This window comes from Cygnus atratus, chromosome 1, assembly GCF_013377495.2.
Source record: "Cygnus atratus isolate AKBS03 ecotype Queensland, Australia chromosome 1, CAtr_DNAZoo_HiC_assembly, whole genome shotgun sequence".
Classification (NCBI taxonomy): Eukaryota; Metazoa; Chordata; class Aves; order Anseriformes; family Anatidae; genus Cygnus; species Cygnus atratus.
This window is the reverse complement of record NC_066362.1, coordinates 113,977,183-113,997,546: the sequence shown is the minus strand read 5'-3', so window position 1 is coordinate 113,997,546 and position 20,364 is coordinate 113,977,183. Positions and strand designations below refer to the sequence as shown.

General features: G+C 35.7%; 2 protein-coding genes across 3 annotated transcripts in view; one reads left to right on the top strand and one right to left on the bottom strand.

Moving 5' to 3' along the window:
* GET1 (guided entry of tail-anchored proteins factor 1) overlaps window positions 1–20,364 on the bottom strand; it is a 93,304-nt gene that overhangs the window by 34,585 nt on the left and 38,355 nt on the right. The gene's annotated exons all lie outside the window — the stretch shown is intronic.
* Window positions 1–20,364, top strand: part of BRWD1 (bromodomain and WD repeat domain containing 1) — a 59,424-nt gene that overhangs the window by 17,597 nt on the left and 21,463 nt on the right. For both annotated transcript variants that reach the window (XM_035545992.2, XM_035545991.2), the window contains exons 15-29: window positions 473–607; window positions 1,934–2,062; window positions 3,340–3,565; window positions 4,016–4,198; window positions 5,513–5,696; window positions 6,590–6,683; window positions 7,472–7,612; window positions 9,774–9,859; window positions 10,735–10,930; window positions 11,813–11,929; window positions 12,031–12,138; window positions 12,521–12,645; window positions 12,750–12,832; window positions 13,286–13,397; window positions 17,755–17,816. In XM_035545992.2, coding sequence (XP_035401885.1) covers window positions 473–607; window positions 1,934–2,062; window positions 3,340–3,565; window positions 4,016–4,198; window positions 5,513–5,696; window positions 6,590–6,683; window positions 7,472–7,612; window positions 9,774–9,859; window positions 10,735–10,930; window positions 11,813–11,929; window positions 12,031–12,138; window positions 12,521–12,645; window positions 12,750–12,832; window positions 13,286–13,397; window positions 17,755–17,816 — 1,981 coding nt within the window. The remainder of the gene's footprint in view (window positions 1–472; window positions 608–1,933; window positions 2,063–3,339; window positions 3,566–4,015; window positions 4,199–5,512; window positions 5,697–6,589; window positions 6,684–7,471; window positions 7,613–9,773; window positions 9,860–10,734; window positions 10,931–11,812; window positions 11,930–12,030; window positions 12,139–12,520; window positions 12,646–12,749; window positions 12,833–13,285; window positions 13,398–17,754; window positions 17,817–20,364) is intronic.

The following is a 20,364-nucleotide window of genomic DNA, read 5'->3' as shown; positions in this document are numbered from 1 at the left end:
TTAACCAAAACTAACTGCTCTCTCCTGCTTTTGAACAAGACTTCCCTAGGTGCTGTGTTGAACTTGCCTCTCCATTAAAATGAGTAAAAAAAAAAAAAACAAGCAAACAAATAAAAAGCCTTGCCTATTTTTAGTAATTCACATTGATTTGGCAGAAGCTCCATATTTCCAGAGTTTGTTTGAATCTAGGAAATGATTAAATTTCAAATGATGATAAGTTTCTGGCTGCCAGGAGTTCTGCCCTGCTTTCTGCATGCTACTCTAATCATACAGATAGAGATCCAGATACTGTGGAATTGCTGTGAAGTTTCTAAAAGTCCATATATTTTTTGGAGGCAGCTTGTAGGGATTTCACTTTCAAAAAGGCTGAGCGTGGGGGGGGATAGTACAGTGTTTTAGGCTCTACGGTAAATATCCTGTTGATTTGGATTTGTCCTTTTGTTTGCATGTGACTTGCAATTTTGAATTTTAGGGGCATGCGGATGAAGTATTTGTCTTGGAGACCCATCCTTTTGATTCCAGGATAATGTTATCTGCAGGTCACGACGGCAACATCTTCATATGGGACATTACAAAAGGCACAAAAACAAAGCATTATTTTAACATGGTAAGACATTTTTTTAACTCCACTTTCTCTCAGCACACAGCATTGTGTTCAGTTACTAGTTAGAGAATTAATCGTCATCAACAGGCATACCTGCTGGACCGTTTTAGAAAACAATCAAACAGAAAGCAACACCAGCAAAAATTCAGTTCAGTTTGTTTGTAGAACTTTTACCTTTGAATTCTGTGGCTACTGTAACTACAGGTGCAGTGTAAACAAAAGCCAGTTCTAATAGTATAATGTGGCAGAAAAGGAGGCTGATGTAGCCTCCGTTGTCTGCTCCCAACTTCCAGTTTCTACCTTGAATAAGATGCCTATCACTGGACCATTTAGTAAGTTGAGTCAGTTCACTAATCTAGAAAAGTATTTCCCTCTTTCTTGTACTACCCCTTTACTCTAGGGCTTCTGAGTTGAGTCAGGTCAGGGTGCTCTGATAAGCTTCTGAGTCAAGGAAGATGAATTGTGAGAATTTGTAGTCGGGTGGGAAGAAAGTGAGGCATTGGGGAGCAAAGTAAGATACTGCTCTCATCATAGTTGAGGTCTCAGCTATTCTGATTTTACCTGTTCTTCAGCACTTCCCAATCTGTGAGTGCTGCAGATAGTTAACACTGGGACTCTTCCATTCCTTGTTACTACTGACCTAGAGACCTTTTTGCGCCTCATTCATAGTAACTGTTGTTAATGGAGATGAGGTGGATTCCACAAAAAGACTGAAAGGGTCCTGTTTCAGACCATCATTTCAGGAGTCATACAGATATGTATTGGTATCCTCAACTGTTCTAAAAATGATAATGTTATTACCATAAACCTTAGTGCTTTTGGAGAGCTCCTGTGATATTCACTGTATTTAACAGCTTTATGATTAACACTTATAAGTAGGTTATCGTCTCCGAGGCTTCAGTATGATCCAGTGTTCATATTAATTTTTTTAATCTTTTTTTCTGGTTACTGTCAATAGGAAGGGATTTTTTTCTTAAGCTTTAAGATTCCCTGTACTTTTCTTCAGAGTGGTTTAACAATCAGTTTATATTAGCTAAAATTTACTCTTCAGTAGTATACTAACAGCTAAAAAGCCTCAAAAAGATTATTTTTTTTAAACAGTAGGTTTTCCATACCCTTTAGTGCACATCTTTTAAAATTGTATAATTCAGAACCTGATATATCAGGGAGACGAAATAAACTGAAGTGACAGAGCATTATCTGTGCTTTAATGGAGGTATCTGAGAAGTGCTTGGCTGCTTTTGATAGAATGAATAACTTTTGATGCTGCATTATTGTTTGCTCAAAAAATTTGATAAAATCGTCTTGAGTTTCTTTCCTTCAATCTAGATTGAAGGCCAAGGACACGGTGCTGTTTTTGACTGTAAATTTTCACCAGATGGGCAACATTTTGCATGTACAGATTCTCATGGGCATCTGTTGATATTTGGTTTTGGCTGTAGCAGGCCTTATGAAAAGGTAAGTTCAGCTTTTTATTAGAACTGTTTATTTAAGCTTCTAACTGAAATTAGATTAGTTATGTTAATTCCTCTAAAACATCGCGTGTAAAAAAAAAAAAGAGTTTTATATGTGTAGTGGATCTAAATATAACATGTTTCTTGACGTCTGTGAGTTCTCTTATATATACGGTCCTGGCATGGCAGAAACAACCAGTGTCATAACATTCCTCTGGGGAGTAGCTAGTAAACTTTTCCTGAAATAAATCTATTCATCTTCCAGCCACCTAATTTGCATGTTAATTGTTTGAGGACGTATTACTGTTATTTCTGATTTCTCAAAATAGGATAATGTTTGAAGACTGGAATGTATCACAAAGTTTACCGCACTCCTACCAAATTAACAAAAAGCAGAATGTTTCTATGTTAAGAATAATGTGCTGTTTTGTTTTCATTATTAGAACTTGCAGTTCTTTAGACCTTTTATTACTCAAACCCAAATTCACTGTAGCAGTCTAAGCAAAAGTAAATACGCAGCCAACACTGCTGACTTTGAAATACTAGGAAAATGTATATAGGATCGAATGCTTTGCTTTTTTGAATGTATCAACATGTGTTTCTGTTCTCTTGAAATAGCTCTCAAAAGTGCAGTTCTGGCCTATGCTTTTCTTCACTTCCCCTTCAATTTTTTTAAAGTTGCAATGGTAATTCTGTGTTTGTCATTCTAAAGATTTTTTTTCTTGTTTTACATTCTTAGCTGAAATTGAAACTTACTCTCTTCATCTTGCTCGTCATCTCTGGGAGCAAAGATTTTGACTATAATCTAATACTTGTGTAACTGTTTTCCTTCAGCTGCATGGACTTAACAGACTGTTCAGTTGCAGAAAACTTTTCTGGTGGACGTTGCATGATTAAGAAAGAACTTTACTTTGAGAACTTATGTTGAACTTGAGATGATGATTTCCTTGCATGGAAATCAAGGAAGCTTTCTTAATTCCGTGGAAAAAATTAGAATGGGTTGTAAAATATTTTGAGTTTAAAGTGTAGAGGTTTTAAGTGCCGTTTAAAGTTACCACAGTTTATCGTGTTCTAAAAGCGTTTGCATTATCAAAAATGAGAGTACTGCAACACACAGGTTATAGTAGTGATGCATAACTCTTCTAATTCGGAACTTACCCTTTTACCTTTTAAGGTGGCTTTAGATATTTCAATTAGTGTCACTTGTTCTTTTATGTTCTCTAGCACACCTCTTTTTTTTTTCTTTCCAACTGACAACATAAAACCTTCATTTCTTTCTAGATTCCTGATCAGATGTTCTTCCACACTGACTATCGGCCACTTATTCGAGACTCTAACAATTATGTCCTAGATGAGCAGACTCAACAGGCTCCTCATCTCATGCCCCCTCCCTTCTTAGTAGATGTGGATGGAAACCCTCATCCAACAAGATATCAAAGATTGGTGCCAGGAAGAGAGAATTGTGCAGATGAACATTTGATTCCTCAACTTGGATATGTAGCAACAAGTAAGAACATTCTTGCTAAAGATGTACATCCAAAACTTAGTCGTGCCGCAGTAATTCTGCATGGGAAGAGAGTAGATATGACAAGTGATATAAAAACGGTGTTTTTCTTGCATGTTTACAACTATCACGTGTATTTTTGTTCACTAGGGATGCTGAAGGATCCCAAAGTGAATACTACTTTAAACAACCAAAAAAAAAAAGGAACTCAAGTGAATGTCTTTTTTTTTTTTTTTTTTTTTTCCCTCCTGGGGCTGGCATGCATAAACTGTGTTTGAGTTTTAGGCTCCATAAATGTCTCATTTGAGAATAAGTAAGTTGAATCATTTCCAGAGTTGTTCTTGTTGTGTTTAGTTGCAGAACGTGTCTCACTGTGATGTGAACAAAGATTAAATCATTTGCCATCATCAGTCAGGTAACCCATTCATTTTGTCATTCTGTTACACTTGAAAGGTGATGGAGAAGTGGTTGAACAAGTTATAGGCCAACAGACGGTTGATCAGGATGAACAAGGCATGGAGCCCAGCATTCTTGATGGCATGATTAGACAATTACAGCTACAACAAGATCAAAGAATTGGAGCAGATCAAGAATCTGCTTCAGGTGGCCCACAGAATGAAGGAACGCCTAGAAGAGGTTAGTACTTGCTGATATGTTCTTAGCTGCTTGTTTTATCTCCATTTTTATTACTGTGTGAAATGGATTAGAAATCCACTAGAGTTTTCTGGACAGGTAAATCATGAGATGATCCTCCCACTATATTTAATGTTGGTGTGGCTTCACCTTGGATATTGTGTGTAGCTCAGGGCTCCACAATATAAAAAGGATGTTAAGATACTTGAATGTGTCCTGAGGAGTGCAGAAAAGTTGTTAGAAGGGCTTGAAGGCATGTCCTGTGAGGAGAGGCTGAGGACACAGATTGTCCAGTCTGGGGGAAAGGAGGCTGAGAGGTGATCTCGTTGCTCTCGGCAGCTCCCTGAGGGGGGAAGCAGAGAGGGAGCTGCTTGCTTCGGCTCCCTGGGAACCAACAGTAGGACACGTGGTGACAGCACCAAGCTGCACCAGGGGAGGCTCAGGATGAACATTAGGAAACATTTCTCTACTGTGAGTGTGGTCAAACACTGGAACAGGCTGCCTAGAGTGGTGGTGGTTGCTCCATGCTTCTCAGTGTTCGAGAGATGTTTGGACAGTACCCTCATTCATATACTTTAACTTCTGGGTAGCCCTGAGGTGCTCAGGCAGTTGCACTTGATGATCTTTGTAGGTCCCTTCCAACTGAATTATTCTGTTCTATTTCCAAAGGACTTTAACTTGGATATTGTTTTGGTGACCAATCTTAACAGTGATGTCTGGTTAAGATGTTTCTTCTTCTCTAAAACACTGTTATTCCTGTGATTAAATTGCAAAACGAAGCCTTTCACTGTTCCTTTTAAAAAACATTAATTATATTTATTGTAGAGTGCTGTGCTTTTAGCAATATGCGTAGAGTATGCAGATGTCATTTACAAGAACTACATTTATTCTGAAAACTTTAAAAGAGAACCAGTATTTTACTATTATTCAAACTGAGGTCTCTTCTTCCATCTTTGCAAATTTAAACTGGAAACTTAATGATGCGTGTCCATGTACTTTTAATTACATACGGTCAACTACAGGAAGATTGCTTCTTTGAATGTCACTGCCTGAAATAGTTCAGAAAAACACCTGTCACATTATGCTTACTTTCACTTGTTTCAAAGTAGTAGTAGAAACAACCATTTAAAAAGCATATGTGTACTCTCACTGCATGTTCTACAAGACAGATAACTTCCTAAATATGATCCCTATGCTCTAGGATCATGGAGGTTAAAAAAAAAAAAAAGTAAAGTGTTGTTTGTTCTTACTAGAGATAAAAACTAAGGTTCCCATTCTGTGTAGTCTAAAAGAAATGTTTTTGCTTGTGCATTTTAGTTTTTAGAAGACCAAGTCTGGACATCCAGTCTCCTCCCAATATCGGTCTGCGCCGTAGTGGGCAAGTTGAAGGTGTGCGTCAGATGCATCAAAATGCTCCACGAAGCCAGATGGCTACTGAGCGAGACCTTCAGGCTTGGAGACGAAGAGTTGTTGTACCAGAAATACCACCAAGCTTACTCAGGTCTGTAGACAGCTGACTAAGCTGCTGACATGACTAGAGAGAATGTATCATGCTATTATTTTTAAATTTAGTGTTATTAACTAAATTGAAGTAGGCATATGGTATGAATTAAAATAATTTAATGGACAGCTGTGATTAAAGCTCTTAACTGTGAAGTCCATTCAAAAAGAATGGAAAATTAGTTTATTAAAGAGTGATTCGCCAACATTTCAATATTTTGAGTCATCTCAGAGGACAGATATCCAAGATTCTTGCTTTTTTCAGAGGAAAGGGGTATAGGTTAAATTCATATACGTGGAAGAGTTTGGAGAGATTGCCATTGCTAAGTCTCAGAAAAGCACAATGTGTTATGACTGGAGGCAACATTGCACACTTGATATGCTAAAGCCAAGAGGTGTACTGTGAAATTCAGAACAGCACAGGTTCTTCAATGGAAAAGAAGTTAGGTTGATTTCAAAAGTACTATCAGTCCACATCTGTGAAAAAGGAGAAATAATATTGATATGTAAACAATTCTTCTTAATGATACAACCACGTGTTCCAACAATGCTGAAGTTTTTAAAAAGCCTTCCCAGTGTTGAATACTTGGAGGTGGAATGATTACAAAAGGAAGAATATAGATTCAAAATGGGGTTGCAGAAGTTAATTATGTTCTGATATTTGTGAGGAAGAATTTTTTTTTTTAATATCCAACTTCTTTACCCTATCTGGAAGTGAGAGGATTTATGTTATGTTTTAGGCACTCGAACAATAATTAATGGCTGGAATTAATGTAATGGAATTAGGTGTTAGGGCTTTTTATTTTTACATAGCTCTTTTTTAAGAGAATGAACTGCTTAAGTTCAATATTTTTAAAAGAGATAAAGAATTAGATTTTCTTGACATCCTTGTAGGAAGCAGGAAGAATATCGAACTGCAAAAGGGGAAGAAGAGAGAGATCTTTATGCGGCAGAGAAGAAAAGAAAGTCATTCCAGTCATTCGAAAAGGTATGCAGCATCTTTTAGGAAAACAGGTGTTCTGCATGGGATTAGGACAAATCATGCTCTTAAAAAAAATGAAAGCAGACACTTCCTGAAGGTATAGTCTTCAAAGGTTCCTGCTGAATCATCTTCCACTCATTGCAGGTCAAGGTTTGCTTCCAATTGTGCAGGTCCACACTAAAGCATTGACATGCAAGCGAGAGTGTTCAAGATCCTATGTTTGAAGAAGAATTATAGGCTACATTGTGATGCTCTATGCAGTTTTACTTTAGATTACCATGTTTTGTGTATGGTTAATTTTTATCAGAGTTGCCCTACTTTGAACAATTTTTTCATTTTCTATTTTTTGGAAGATTTCAATAAGAAGGAAAAATTGGTTACTGGCCTGGCTTTATAAGGTTGTGGCCTGATTCACTGTGTCTTGCAGTACAGAACAGCTTGATACGAGAACTGTACTGCTTGATTCCCGTAGTTGGGAGGAGCTGAGGATTTCTGATCTTGATTCTTGATATTTGTCAAGTGATGCGAATTGACCTGTTGCTTGCAGTAGTCTAGAAAGAGCAATTTCTTAGAGCTTTCAAATCTTAAATTGGGAGCTGGGAATTTAAAATAAATGGCTTACAGTAAAATTATTTCTTGTGAAAAAGAATTGTGATGTGATAAGGCTGTGATGCAATGAGGCCATTTTAGTTTTTATGTTAATCAGTGCTTTTTATACACCCTTTGACCCCCATAAGATGTTTGCCAAGTATATATTTTTGTGTAACTTTTTTTGTACTTTCTACATAAATTAGAGTGACTCCGAGTCTTCATTAATACAGTCTAAGCGTAGACTGCATAGACGGAAATATCCAAATTACCGAACACGGAATAACATTGAACAGCTTGACTCTTCTGATGAGGAGAGAGAGGACTGCCTTGGTTTGATGGAGCAGGTAAGTTCTATTTTGACTTCTGTATTGTGAACTCAAGTTTCTTAATAAGTGAGGTTTCATAAAAATGTCATTTCTCTCTTAAGACAAAGAAGTAACAAAACCTCCTCTTATTTTAGGGAAATAATTTTTGTAAGCAACATTATTGTTAATGTAAACTGTAATATTTCTCGAACCTAGTTCTTTGTTGCCTTAATAGTGATAATCTTTCACGTCACTTCAGAAATGGCTAAACTATTTTTGCTGAGAACCTTCTAAGTCAAATCTACAGACCAATGCAATAAAACCCAGTGTACAGTGCTGAGGTTGGCTTAAGCTGAGATTTGGATTTTAGATTTTTTTCTTTTTTGTTGTGAAAACCTTCTAAATTTGTGTGCATACCTAAAACTGCAAAGTTTTAAATTTAAAGAATTTTTATGGTCTAGGAATTCTTCTGCAGAGTCTGTTTATATTGGCTGAGTCCTGGCTCAGAGTTTAAGGGATGAAGCACAGCTTTGCTGTGAATAACAGGAGGTTTTGACTGTTATGGTATCAGATGCTGTAAATGAGTGCTATGGCTGCTTGCACTGCAGTTGTTTTGCCTTGCACACAAGGAAATAGTCTCAAACTGGAAAAGAGGGAAGGAGTTGACAAGGACAGATTTTTTTGGCTAGTCTCTGTTGTGGCGGAGAATGGTGAATGAAGCAGGGCCATTCAGGAGATAAGATAATGCTGTAAGAAAGATGTTTTTATTTGGAAAAAGACTCTTTTCTTGGCCTCTTAATGAAGAACTCCAGTGTGTTTAAAAACAAACAAAAAAAATAACATTAAGGGAAACTTGAACTTTTCATTAAATTTATTTAATTTGGGAAGTTGGGTGGAAGGGGAGTTGACAGGAGAGTTCTGGCACCTGACCAATTCTAAGCACTCAAACTGCAAACAAGTAAGTGAGCAATATGCACTGTCATGTAAATACTACATACACTTAAGTATATTTGAAGTGATGTTAGTTAGAACTTCTGACATCCAGTCTTCTGTGCTTTTAGTTTTCCAATTTGTAACATGATTATTATACAAGCTTCTTATGGCAGAGAAATCAATTTTTGAAATCTCTTACGTTATGAAAATTATGTCTATAAAAAAAAAAAAGAAAATGAACGATACAAAAATGAGCTTTGGTAAATGTAGGAAAAAGGGTTGCTTTTTAAATCCTGCTGTTTGTAGGATAAAAGATCCTATATGCTGTATGAACAGCGTTGGTTTTATGGGGGAAACTGTTGACTCAGTTACTCTGACAAACGGAACAAACTGTCATGTTGGACTAGTTCAAACAGTATTGAACTTGAACTTGCAAGTCAGATCTTGTTTTTTTTTGTGTTTTTTTTTCTTGACAGTATACAGCTGGAGACATGAGCAATGCATTATATTTAGTCACTTCAGTTATGGAAACTATTTAAACGTGAAGTTAATGTAGATGTTTAACAACAGTCAGGATATTGCTTATGTTGTCATATATTTTACTATATCTGGACTACTTAGTTTTGCATTTAAATGTATGCATGAAAATAACCAATCAGTTAATACTAAAATGAGAAAAAAAAACACCTGAATTAAAGAAAAATATACAAATGTTTCTCCTGTAACAGAATATACCCAGGCTGTGTTTGGATGGGAGACATGACAGCTTTCCTTGACTTGTTCCTGTTGCAATTGTTAAATTCTTCCTTTGCATTCTAGGGAGTTAGATTTTATTGTATGTTTTACATGACCTGGTGGCGGCGTCAGTCTGCAATTCAAAACAATCAAAATCACGATCTAGTTCATTCTGATAAACAGTGTGAACTTAGATTAGTAAAAAATAGGCCTATCATATGGTAGGGGGATGAAAGCATTGCTTTGTGAAGACAGGTTACAGCAGGTAGATCCACTCTTGGCTAATAAAATATGAGTGAATGTATAGAAGTTAATGATTAATAGTGCAGTCTTGAGGTTAATAGGTTAAGTTGAAGTAGAGTAAGTTACAAGAAGGAAGTACTTTTGTTTCCATTTTAACAGCTCTTTTTTACTAGATTTCTTCCTAACCTGATAATAGGCAGACATGAGTGGAGAACTTGTTTTATGTTTAACCACTAAAACATGCTGTGAGAAAGTTGTGTTCGACTCAGATGTGTATTTTTAAATTCAGGAAGCTGAAGAAAGTGAGGGCTCTGGCTCATCTGATGAAGAGGAAGAATGGAGAAGTGACAAGAAAAGCAACACTAATAGCTCTAGGTAAAAGCAAACAAATTCTAGCTTTTACTGTCACAAATTTCACATGGATTTTGTCAAGTTAAAGTTGTATGAAGTTCTAGTGTGATTCATATGTAATACTTCTAGGTTACAATATTGCAGTGTCACTGTTGTCATTATTTAGTCTTCTGTTTTGCCCAAACACTTCTGTCTATTAATGTAATTTCTAATCCTTTCACTTGCTGGATTTTCTTGCTAGATGGCAAGGCAAATGGTGATGAACTAGCATGTTTCTAATGCTGTGGGATTTTGGCTTTATTTTTTGTTTTTGAAGAACCTAGTAACAGTCAGTTGCTTGTGCTTAAGAAAATGGTTGGTTGAAAATATTCATCAAAACCAAAATTTTTCTTTTTGTTTCAGGTTATAATTTTATTTAGAACTGAAGTAGCAGATGCATTTTTAATGGTTTTAATATGGCTTTCTAAATATTCTTTCTAGAACTGTGTAGTAGTAGAATTAAAAAATACTGGTAGACACAAACGTGAACCTGTGAGATTTGTATAACTGAACTGTCTTTGAAAAATTCGAGTAACTCTTGGCTTTAATGTTTCTGTAGGGATGGCGTTTAACTAGTCCCCGAAACTGACAATGCACAACTTTCTTGAATAAATTTCTAATTTTATAATTTACTGGGTGACTTTACTGTGGAAAACATGCTTTAAATTTGTTTTCACAGAAAATTAAGTAAAACATCAAATAATTTTAAAAAGTTCAAAGAAATTTGATAATTCTTCTGATATTACATTCTAAAATAATCTGTATTGGCAGATATTTGTCTGAGAGAATTTAGTGTTCTAAAGCGTTGACAACTCAATTCTGTGTTTGTATTCTTCCCTGATCCTGTCCACTGTTCTCAGTGATTCTTCAAGCAGGTACTCTGACTGGATCGCTGATGCAGGGATTAACCTGCAACCTCCTGTACGGACTTCTCGGCGGAAAGCTATCAGATACTGCAGTACTTCAGAAGATGAAGTGTCAGCAGAGAAATCATCTCCTCCAAAGAGAAGAAGAAGAAAAAGGAGAAAAAAGCCCAGACCAAAAAAGCAGGAGGGGGTATATGACAGATTTCTTCTATTTTTTAATAGATTTCTGTTAGGTTTTAGACTTTATCACTGGAAACTTGTGAAGTAATGGCTTTTGCCATTAGACAAGAATGTTGTTATCACTAAATAGTGTGCTCTTGATTAATCTGATAACGTTCAAAATTCAGGATACTTACTGATTGAGTTGAATTTTTATTTTTTGTGAACTACAAAAATTACTTTTTTTTTCAAGTTCCTTAAGTTTTTAAGTTAAATAGTTGTTCTTTTTTTCAATTTGAAACAATTATTTTTGGCCATTTTCTCTCAATCCTTTCACTTTCTTCAAGATATTTCTCTAAATTATTTGCAACTGTTTTAATATTAATATTTACTGAATAAGTACTTGGTTTATTTAATTACGCTGCTGCTTCTGATGTTAGGCTAATGCTGCTTCAAAAGAATCTGGTTATATCTCTATTTTAAGATGCTCTGGGTGGGCAGAAGTAACTTATCTGCCCCCAGAACTGAATGAATTGAAGATGTATATTGTCAAGTATTGTAAGTATACAAGGCCTTTAAAATGACTTTGTGATCTCTCTCATAATTTTCCATCTTCAGATAGTTTCTTGCAGCTTGATAAGATTTTTATTGGGCACCAAGAATGCCATCTAAATTATAAGGCTTTGATTCTCTTGAGAGCTACAAAATAGTTATCTTGCTCACTCAAATCTTCTACGTGGTGTGAGTACTACAAATACAGTTACAGTTTGAGGAAAGCCTTGAAGGAATTTTGATAACAAGTTTCAGAAGTGTACATCTGTCTTTCATAACTTAAGCTTTTATCTGCCAAATTGTTGTTTTTGTCCTGTCAGCAAGGTTTCATGTCTAACTTTGCTGTCTCTTAAATGTGAAGGCTAATGCTCCATCAGAACCAGTAAACTCGGAACTGTCATATGACTGGCATCCTCCAGTTTGGATAACAGACACAGCTCTTCGGAGATCTCCATTTGTCCCTCAGATGGGTGATGAGGTAAGAATATTTATTAAAATCTCCTATGCTATTCACATATTACTATTGTTGCTAAATATGGAGAAACATTTACTATTGTTTTGTTGTGTTGTGTTTTTAAGGTAATATATTTTCGACAAGGACATGAAGCTTACATTGAAGCAGTTAGAAGAAATAACATTTATGAACTGAATCCCCACAAGGAGCCTTGGAGAAAAGTAGTCCTTAGGGTAGGTCTGCATTGAAGATGTTGTGAGTTCAGTACTAGTAGTCTGTGAATGAAAAGTGTTGTGTTAAATTTGTTTCAAAATATTCATTTCTGAGGTTATGCCATTTGCCTTATAATGCTTTCCTATGAAAGCAAGAGGGAGAATTGTCTTCAGTTACCAGAATAGCTTTGGAGTTACACGTGGGAAGCCTGACTATAAATAGTTGTTCTAATATTTCTGAGTCTGATAGGCGTGTTCCATTAATCTCAAAAATTGTGTCAATATTTTTGCCATTTTGGATGTGGGTACAAATCATGTGTTTGGTTAAACTATTATTAAATTAATAGTTCTGTGCATAGACCAGAGGGTAATACGTTCTGAAACTGTTCGTTCTTGCCTGTAGGATCAGGAGTTGGTAAAAATTGTTGGAATTAGATACGAGGTTGGTCCTCCCACATTGTGTTGCCTCAAGCTTGCCTTTATAGATCATGCCACTGGAAAACATACGGACAAATCATTCTCCATCAAGTATGTGCATCTTTATTTTCCTGAAAAGTATTCAAAAATATTTCTTTAAGCTTCTTCCTAAAACCCCTAGGTACACATCTGAAAGCAATTTCTTTTTAACCTAGATACCATGATATGCCAGATGTTATTGACTTCCTTATATTACGTCAGTTCTATGATGAAGCACGGCAAAGGAACTGGCAAGCCTGTAAGTCTGTTCTCTGAATGTTTGACAAAAGAACTCTGAAATAAATAAAAATAAAATTATTCTTGTCTGATTACTGGATATGCTAGTTATTTGCTTGTAATTTCAAAGGGTTCTCTGTTAGGTAAGTTTCCTCTGCGTGTTTGAACTATGAAACTACTAGTGCTAGTACTAAGTATTTTGGAGCGGTTACCACAGATCTAAGATAAAGTCTTTAAAACATAAAATGAGGTTCTAGTGTTGTCTTTTCTTGTTTTGTAGGTAAGTAGCAAGCAGTTTTAACGTAACATTTTGTGGCATAATATGTTGTCTCATATTTACTGAGTATCAGTATTTTTAGGACTTTAAACTGAAATACATTGTTAAAAAGGTTTTAATTACAAACAGAAGAAGTGTATTTAAGTAACTCTTGTTAATAGAATACAGGATCAGACTTTTTTGTTGGTGTTATTCTAGCTGACAGGTTCCGATCCATTATTGATGATGCATGGTGGTTTGGAACAGTGCTGGGTCAAGAACCGTATCAGCCTCAATATCCAGATAGTCATTTTCAGTGTTACAGTGTAAAGTAAGTATAAAAGGGTTTTGGACTTCTGATATTAGTAGTGTGGATTGCCTTTTATGTAGCTAGACTATTGGTATAAGAATATGAAAGTTGTTTAATGATTTTACTGGCCATATTATGACTTCTTAATGGTTTAAAGTTGCTAATCTAGCATAATGTGAATTTGTAATAATTTGAAGCAACTTTTTAAATGAAGAATAACAGGATAGAACAAGTTATTGACCTCTCACAACTGCAAACGATCTGTAACAACTACTGCTGAATATCTTCCATGAAGCAAGCCATGCAATTTCCAACGTATATAAATTATTATTCTTCATTGATAATTGGTTTTGGATGGGGCATGTTGAATCTTTCCTGTTATTAACATCATGATTCTTACACTTCAAGTTCTCCCACTTCTGTCTTTCGTGTATTATGTGAACTATTAGCACTGTGAGTCTACAAGAACAAGTATAACTGTAACTTTATTTCAAGCCATCATTTGAGCCTCGCGTAAAGGATGATTCTAAGTGTTGCTCTATCCTCATGCTTGCTAAATGAATATGAAGACAGAACTTGTCCTTTCACTGCCTACTGGTTTTCCATCATATTTGCTATTATGCAGATTCTGCTTGTGGTTTCTCCTGCATTTTCCTCTTTGGGTTATATTTAGCAGGAGAACTTGCAGGTAAAGTAGCCCCCTGCTACTGTCTGACAGAGAAATCCATTTGACTGGTCTGCTTGTCTAGAGATAATACTGCATAGGTGAAGGCATATAGTGTCAAATGCATTGTTCAAAATATGGCAAATATGGGGATATTAGAGTAGGGATAAAAACCTGCTTGAACAGGAAAGGCTAGAACATCAGATTCAAACTGGTAGCAAGATACTTGGACGTAGGCATGTGCTGAAAAATGACTCCCTACTAGGCCCCAGTACGGAAAAGTACTCCAAAATAATTAAAAAATAAAAACAAAAAATAGTACTCTGAAATAAAAGGTAGTAGTGATACTTTTCATTCTGGTATCTGAACTCAGAGGATTTTTACCTGTTACAAGATAGCTCAAACCCTTTGATATGTTGCAGTGGGGAACATGTAGTAAACCTTTCACGTGTTTTGTTATATTATTACAGTTGTTCCTTATAAGTAAGTTCAGATGAGTTTTTGGTTTCTTTTTTGGCTAGTTCAAAATAACATTTTTAGTTGTGGAAAAAGAGCCTATAGCCAACTTCCTAGACTCCTTTCTTCTTTGAGTGCTGAAGGATATTTCAGTATTTTCAACGCACTAGCTTTTAACAGAGCAAAGTCCAGAGCTGCTTTGAAGTTGGCTTAAAAATTTAATAGTTAAGAAATTCGGTGGTGTTTAAAGATCATTCTCAAAAGAGAGCTCTTCCAAAATTTGTGGTACTTCTGTCAAGAATGTGACTCAAACAACTTGTCTAGAAAAGATTTCTAACATTTGTATAGGTAAACACTGTATGAAAATGTCTGGAGTGTTTTGCAGGTGTAGATAGATTTTGTAACTTGGCTGGATTCTTGGCTCTTTTTGTAAATATGATCCTTTATTAGAGAATCTTATGTCTTGTCTGTCAAAGTATCTGCATCTGGTTCAGTAACAGTGGCTTCCTAATTTGCATTCACAGGCTTTTAAAATTGGATGCAAAGAAATTTTTTAATTGACTTCATTTTACATCTATTTAAAGTGGAGGGGGGGGGGGGGCAAACTCCGTCTTGGAAAAACTGCAATCAGTTGTCTGTCTTTGTCATGCAGGATTTGGGTTAAGGTGCTTCCTAAACTGGAATAATTTTGATAATCCAGCAGATTTTGGACATCTGCAGTTGTTCACTGCTTCTGAGTCAGAGCTTTATTACAATAGAAGTGCTTTTTATTTTATACCAAAAACAACCTTCAAAAGATGGATTCAGAACAGTCAATGACAAGGAACGTTGGAAACCTCATTTGAATGAGATGAAAGGGAGTACTTGACGCATACCTTCAAATTGCTTACTCCTGATTTATTCTTCTGAACAGATTTAAAGTCAGTCTTCTCAGTAACCAGGTCATCACACACAGGCGTCATCTCAAATTATCATCACCACTGTAGTATAGTTAATAAATAGACAGAAGTTGTATAAATTGAACGTTTTGTTTTATTGGCCCCATAAAAATAGGTATTTATATAGAAGTAGCTCTGTGTATTATGTAAGTTGCGTTGTCTGGATGAATGGCGCTTAAGCGGAACTGAACAGGTCTTTCATAAAATATTATGAAGTAGTGTATACATTTATTTATGACAATAACTTTTGAGGTGTTGTGAATTAATTGAGAGTAGAACTCAGTAGACAAGCTTTCAGAAGTCTGTTAGTTCATGAATAATCAAACAGGCTGAATGTAGATGCAGCAAAGTTTTCCTGAATCAATGGACTGTCCAAAATAGTGGAGAGGTTTTCTTACATGAGCAGAGTTTTCAGTTGATAAATATTATGAAGATTATCATCTAAATTTCCAGTTTCTGTTTGAAATAAATATGCAAGAAGTATTAGACCAATACTAAATTAGATGTATTAAGTCATCAAAAGTAGATGGCATGTAACCAGGCATGTGAAGAACTCTAATTTGAAACTCCTGGCAAAGTTGCAACCTATGCTACCGTTGTATCATGCACTGGTACGCAAGCAGATTGTAGCTCCTGCCAGCAGAAAAGGGTCTGGAGGGAAATCAGTGAACTATAGACTGATGTATTTGACTGCAGTTTCTGGTATATGCATATAATATACATAATGTGTATGATAATACCATTGAGCGTATGGTTAAACCCAGATGTAGGAGAGAGTTAGCATTGCATAGGGAGGTTCTGCCTCTGGCCCTTTTGCAACTCTGACTTTTTAGTAAGTATATACTTACATTATCAACTTTATTGCATAGTATTTGTGTGTTCATTTTTTTGTTGGCTTCTGTTTGTTTTAAGAGAAGCCCTTGGAAGGATTTCTCTCCAAGAGATGTTAAAGAAACTATGATGATATGGCATTGGAGCAAATGGTTTTTTTGTGTTGAAAACTGGTTAAATGATAGGGAGCAAAAGAACGGTTCTTAACAATTATGTTTAAGGCTAGAGCAATGGTAATGGGCTCCCCCACAAATCAGAGTTGGGACCAGCTTTACCCAGAGTCCTCATAAGCCTGTTGTAGAGCATGAATAGTGAACTACCCAAGTCTCTAGAAGATGCAAGTCATTTCAAGGAAGACAAACAAAATGCTAAAAGAAAGGACTAACAAAGACCTGATAAAAATGAATGACTAGTTAAAAAAAGTTCCACGTAATTTTCAGCACAGGTATGTTAGATGGGACATCTGAGGGAATAGTAGTCTTGTTTATGCTTGTGACTTTTTTCTTTGTAGTAGCTACAGCTGAGGAAGGAAGTGTTGAGGTACTCATTGACAGAAACAGGCAGTGTTAGCAGGCTGGTAAAGGTATTAGACAAAAAATAGATACTAAAGGAAATAATGTGGAACGTATTCAATAACATGCCTGGAGGAATGCTGTGATAGTGAATATTGAATGTATGAGTGGAATGCACTTGTACCTGGATCAGACTGGCTTCAGACTAATACTTTGGAAGACAGATTACTGGTGTAGCTGGACCTGCAGGGCACTGAACTGATCCAGTAGGCCATTTCTTATGTTTGAAATACTAAAATTCATTGGTAACTTTGATGTTGATAAAAGCATGTAAAAATCTGCCTGAATGTTCTGTGATATGGGGAGACCACTATTATGTTAATGCTGTAATAGTTAAATATCGGAGTGAATATGCAGTTGCTCTGTTAATATTAACTCTGCTTTTGCTTCCTGTTTCTTAACTTTAGTTTCTACGTTTTATTCTTCTTTGTCTTAATGTGATATGCCTTAGATAATGAAATATTAATACGCCTAATACCTTAATTCTTATTCTTCCTTTCTCTGAAACATTCCACAGACTTACACAACTACTGTTGTGGTTGGGAAAAAAGTCTGCTCCCCTTTTGTGTTCCTGGTGTCTTCTGCTTGATGTTCTCATTTTTTCCAAGTGTATGGCTTATTTTTTCTTACACTTCTTGATATAGCATTTGTAATACTGATTTTTTATATTGGATAAGTTGTGCAAAGCCAAAATCAGGAGTACAATTTTAGTTGGAAATTCATTATGAAGAGTATTTCCTTTTTATGTCACAATTGGTTACTAACTAATGCTTTTTTATATACACTCATGCAGTTTATTTTTATTAATGCCTAAAAATAGCAGTGATGGAGAATTTCATTAAATATGCTCAGAGGAAATACTTCTAACTCAAGGTAATGTTAACTTGTATGTGTTTTTTTTTAACTTGGTGAATCAGATGGGACAACGGTGAAGTTGAAAAGCTTAGTCCATGGGACATGGAACCAATATCTGAGAATGGTAGGTAGAAGTTCACTTAATTATATGCTTTTCTCTCTTTCCAGACCCTTCGTTATATGCGGGTAGTGGACCTTAGATGATTCTTAACTTTCTTGCAACTCTTGCCACTGAATCATCTGAGTACAGTATCCATTTTGCACGTCTATGTAACAGGTGGAACTGGTATTGCAGTAGTTATCTTTGAAATGTCAAGAACATCAGCAGGTTTTTTATGTGTGTTTAGTCAAGAATGCTCATTAAGATAGTCTCACTTCAGGTTTGGTGAAATATCTTGAATATGTCTCTATTTTTTTCCCCTGAAACTTTCCATCTTCCTAAGTAGTTTTGAAGGAAATAGTTGAAATACAATAAAGCCTGATATTTCTAAAAGCAAAGTTTTGCAAATGTCCCAAGTAACAAAAAAAATAGTTAGCTATAATATGGTACAGTATAGGAGGGAGGAGGAGGAAAGAATATATATGAAATAATTTCCAGTCAGCAAATCTTAACTGTTACTTTAAAAACAGCGGTTTGCAAGGTTTACTGGTCAAACCCAAATTAATTCTAAATGAAATTACTGGATTCCTAGTTTCTTACTCAATTCAGTTTTCCAATGCTTGTTGATAGTGATAAGAGCTGGGAGAAGGGAGGAAAGTTTGTGAAATACTGAGAGAGTAATCATTGAATAAGCTGTCAAAAGGATATTTATTCATTTTCCTAATCACCTTTGCCAGGAGTTAGCTTGTTTCCCAAATGCCAGAAAGGCTTATGATAATTATTTATATATGGTAGTATTATATGAAGGCTTATGATATTTATATATATGCATTTTTATATATGTGTATATATATATATATATATATAAATAAAGTACCATTATGTTGCACACATTTTGATGTTCTCAGTAGCCACCTGACCATCCAATGTTTGAAGTATGAGCTGGCTGCTTCAGTTGCATCTTGTGATGAGGAATGCCGCAAAACAGTCTGGATTCAAAATATGGAATTAAAATTTTTATACGTTTCAGTTCATATAAAACAAGGAATCAGCAGGATTGTGTTCTCTTTTCCCCACAAATTTAATTGAAACACTCCATTTTATCATCACCAACATCCGTCTCCTCCAAACATAAAGCTCCGTTTTCTTCTTATTCATCATGATCTGGTTAATGCTTACCATATATGATTGTTAGAGGCTCTATAACAAGCCTTACATGTGAACTGGTCAGAATATTTATGTTTTGCTAACAGGACAAACAGCATCAATTTCTTCTGAATATTCTATACAGTGGTTTAAGTTGCTTTTTATGAGAGTATTAATGATGAAGTTCTCCCTCCTGTGGTTTGAAATATAAAATGTAGTGTTCCTAACCACTTAAGTTTGATAAGGAACCAGAATTTCTGAAATTGCTACAGTGACAATGTAATGATAGAGGCATCATACAGACACTTATCTAAATCTGGGTAGTATTATGTATGTACATTGTCATTTACTGGCTATATCAGAGGCAAATTGCAACTTCTGTCTTTGATTTAGTAGGGAAATAAGGCTCTTACGGAAAAGTTTTATGCTTTCCTAGAAAGCATTATTATATTAGTAATATAATATAAAACAGGTTACACCCCTTCTCCTTTGCTTTTTGTTCCTTCTTCAATTGAATGACTTACAAATTGAATTGAAATTGCATCTTACATTTGCCACTCTTCTCTCAAAATTTTCTTTATTCAGTTTACTAAGATAAATGTGTGGGACAAGAGCAACACTGAAGTTGGATTGACTAGCAGGTCACAACTTTAATTTATTACCTTTTTTAACCTGCAGGCATAAATTCTGTCTCATGATTATCGAGATAGAGTATGAGATGTCCAACCCTTGTCTTGGCAGGCACAACATTGTCAAGACCAGGATAAATGTGCATATGAAAACTCAGTTTTCAGCAGCCTGCTTACTAAACTGTTACTGGTGTGGACTGTCTGTAGTCTGTACTACCGATCTGTACAGTGAGCACTGTAACCCTCCTTTGGAGGGTTCAGCTATCTGTGACCCATTTACTCCTGAAGAGTGGACCATATGGTCACCCTATGTATATAATGTGCTACAAATTATGACAAGTCTTCTGTCGCATGTACCAGGGTGCTGCAAAAAACACAAAGCAGTGATCTTCCCGTGCCTCTTGAGTAGGACAGAGATTTGTTTTAGTCTGTCATTCTCCTTTAGATGTTACTCCTGCAGGAGAATGTCCCTCTTGAGCGCTTATGCAGTGGAGTACCACGTACGATGTAGAGTTCTTCTTGATACAAGTGTAAGCGTAGAAGAATTACTTGCTGCTTTCTATTAGTGTTGTCTTCAGGAAGTCTGATTGCAGAAGTGTTTCAGCTCAAAGATGAGTTAGAAGGAATACAAGTGAGTCACCTCTTTCTCTTCAGCTTTTCGTAGTGCCTTTTTGTTATTTATCCATTTGTTTTTTGAAGGCCTGCTTCATCTTTGGTATTGAATGGATAACAAATGTTGTTAGGGCTCTGTCAATGCAGTAATGAACAAAGAACTAGAAAAGACTTTGGGTTATTAA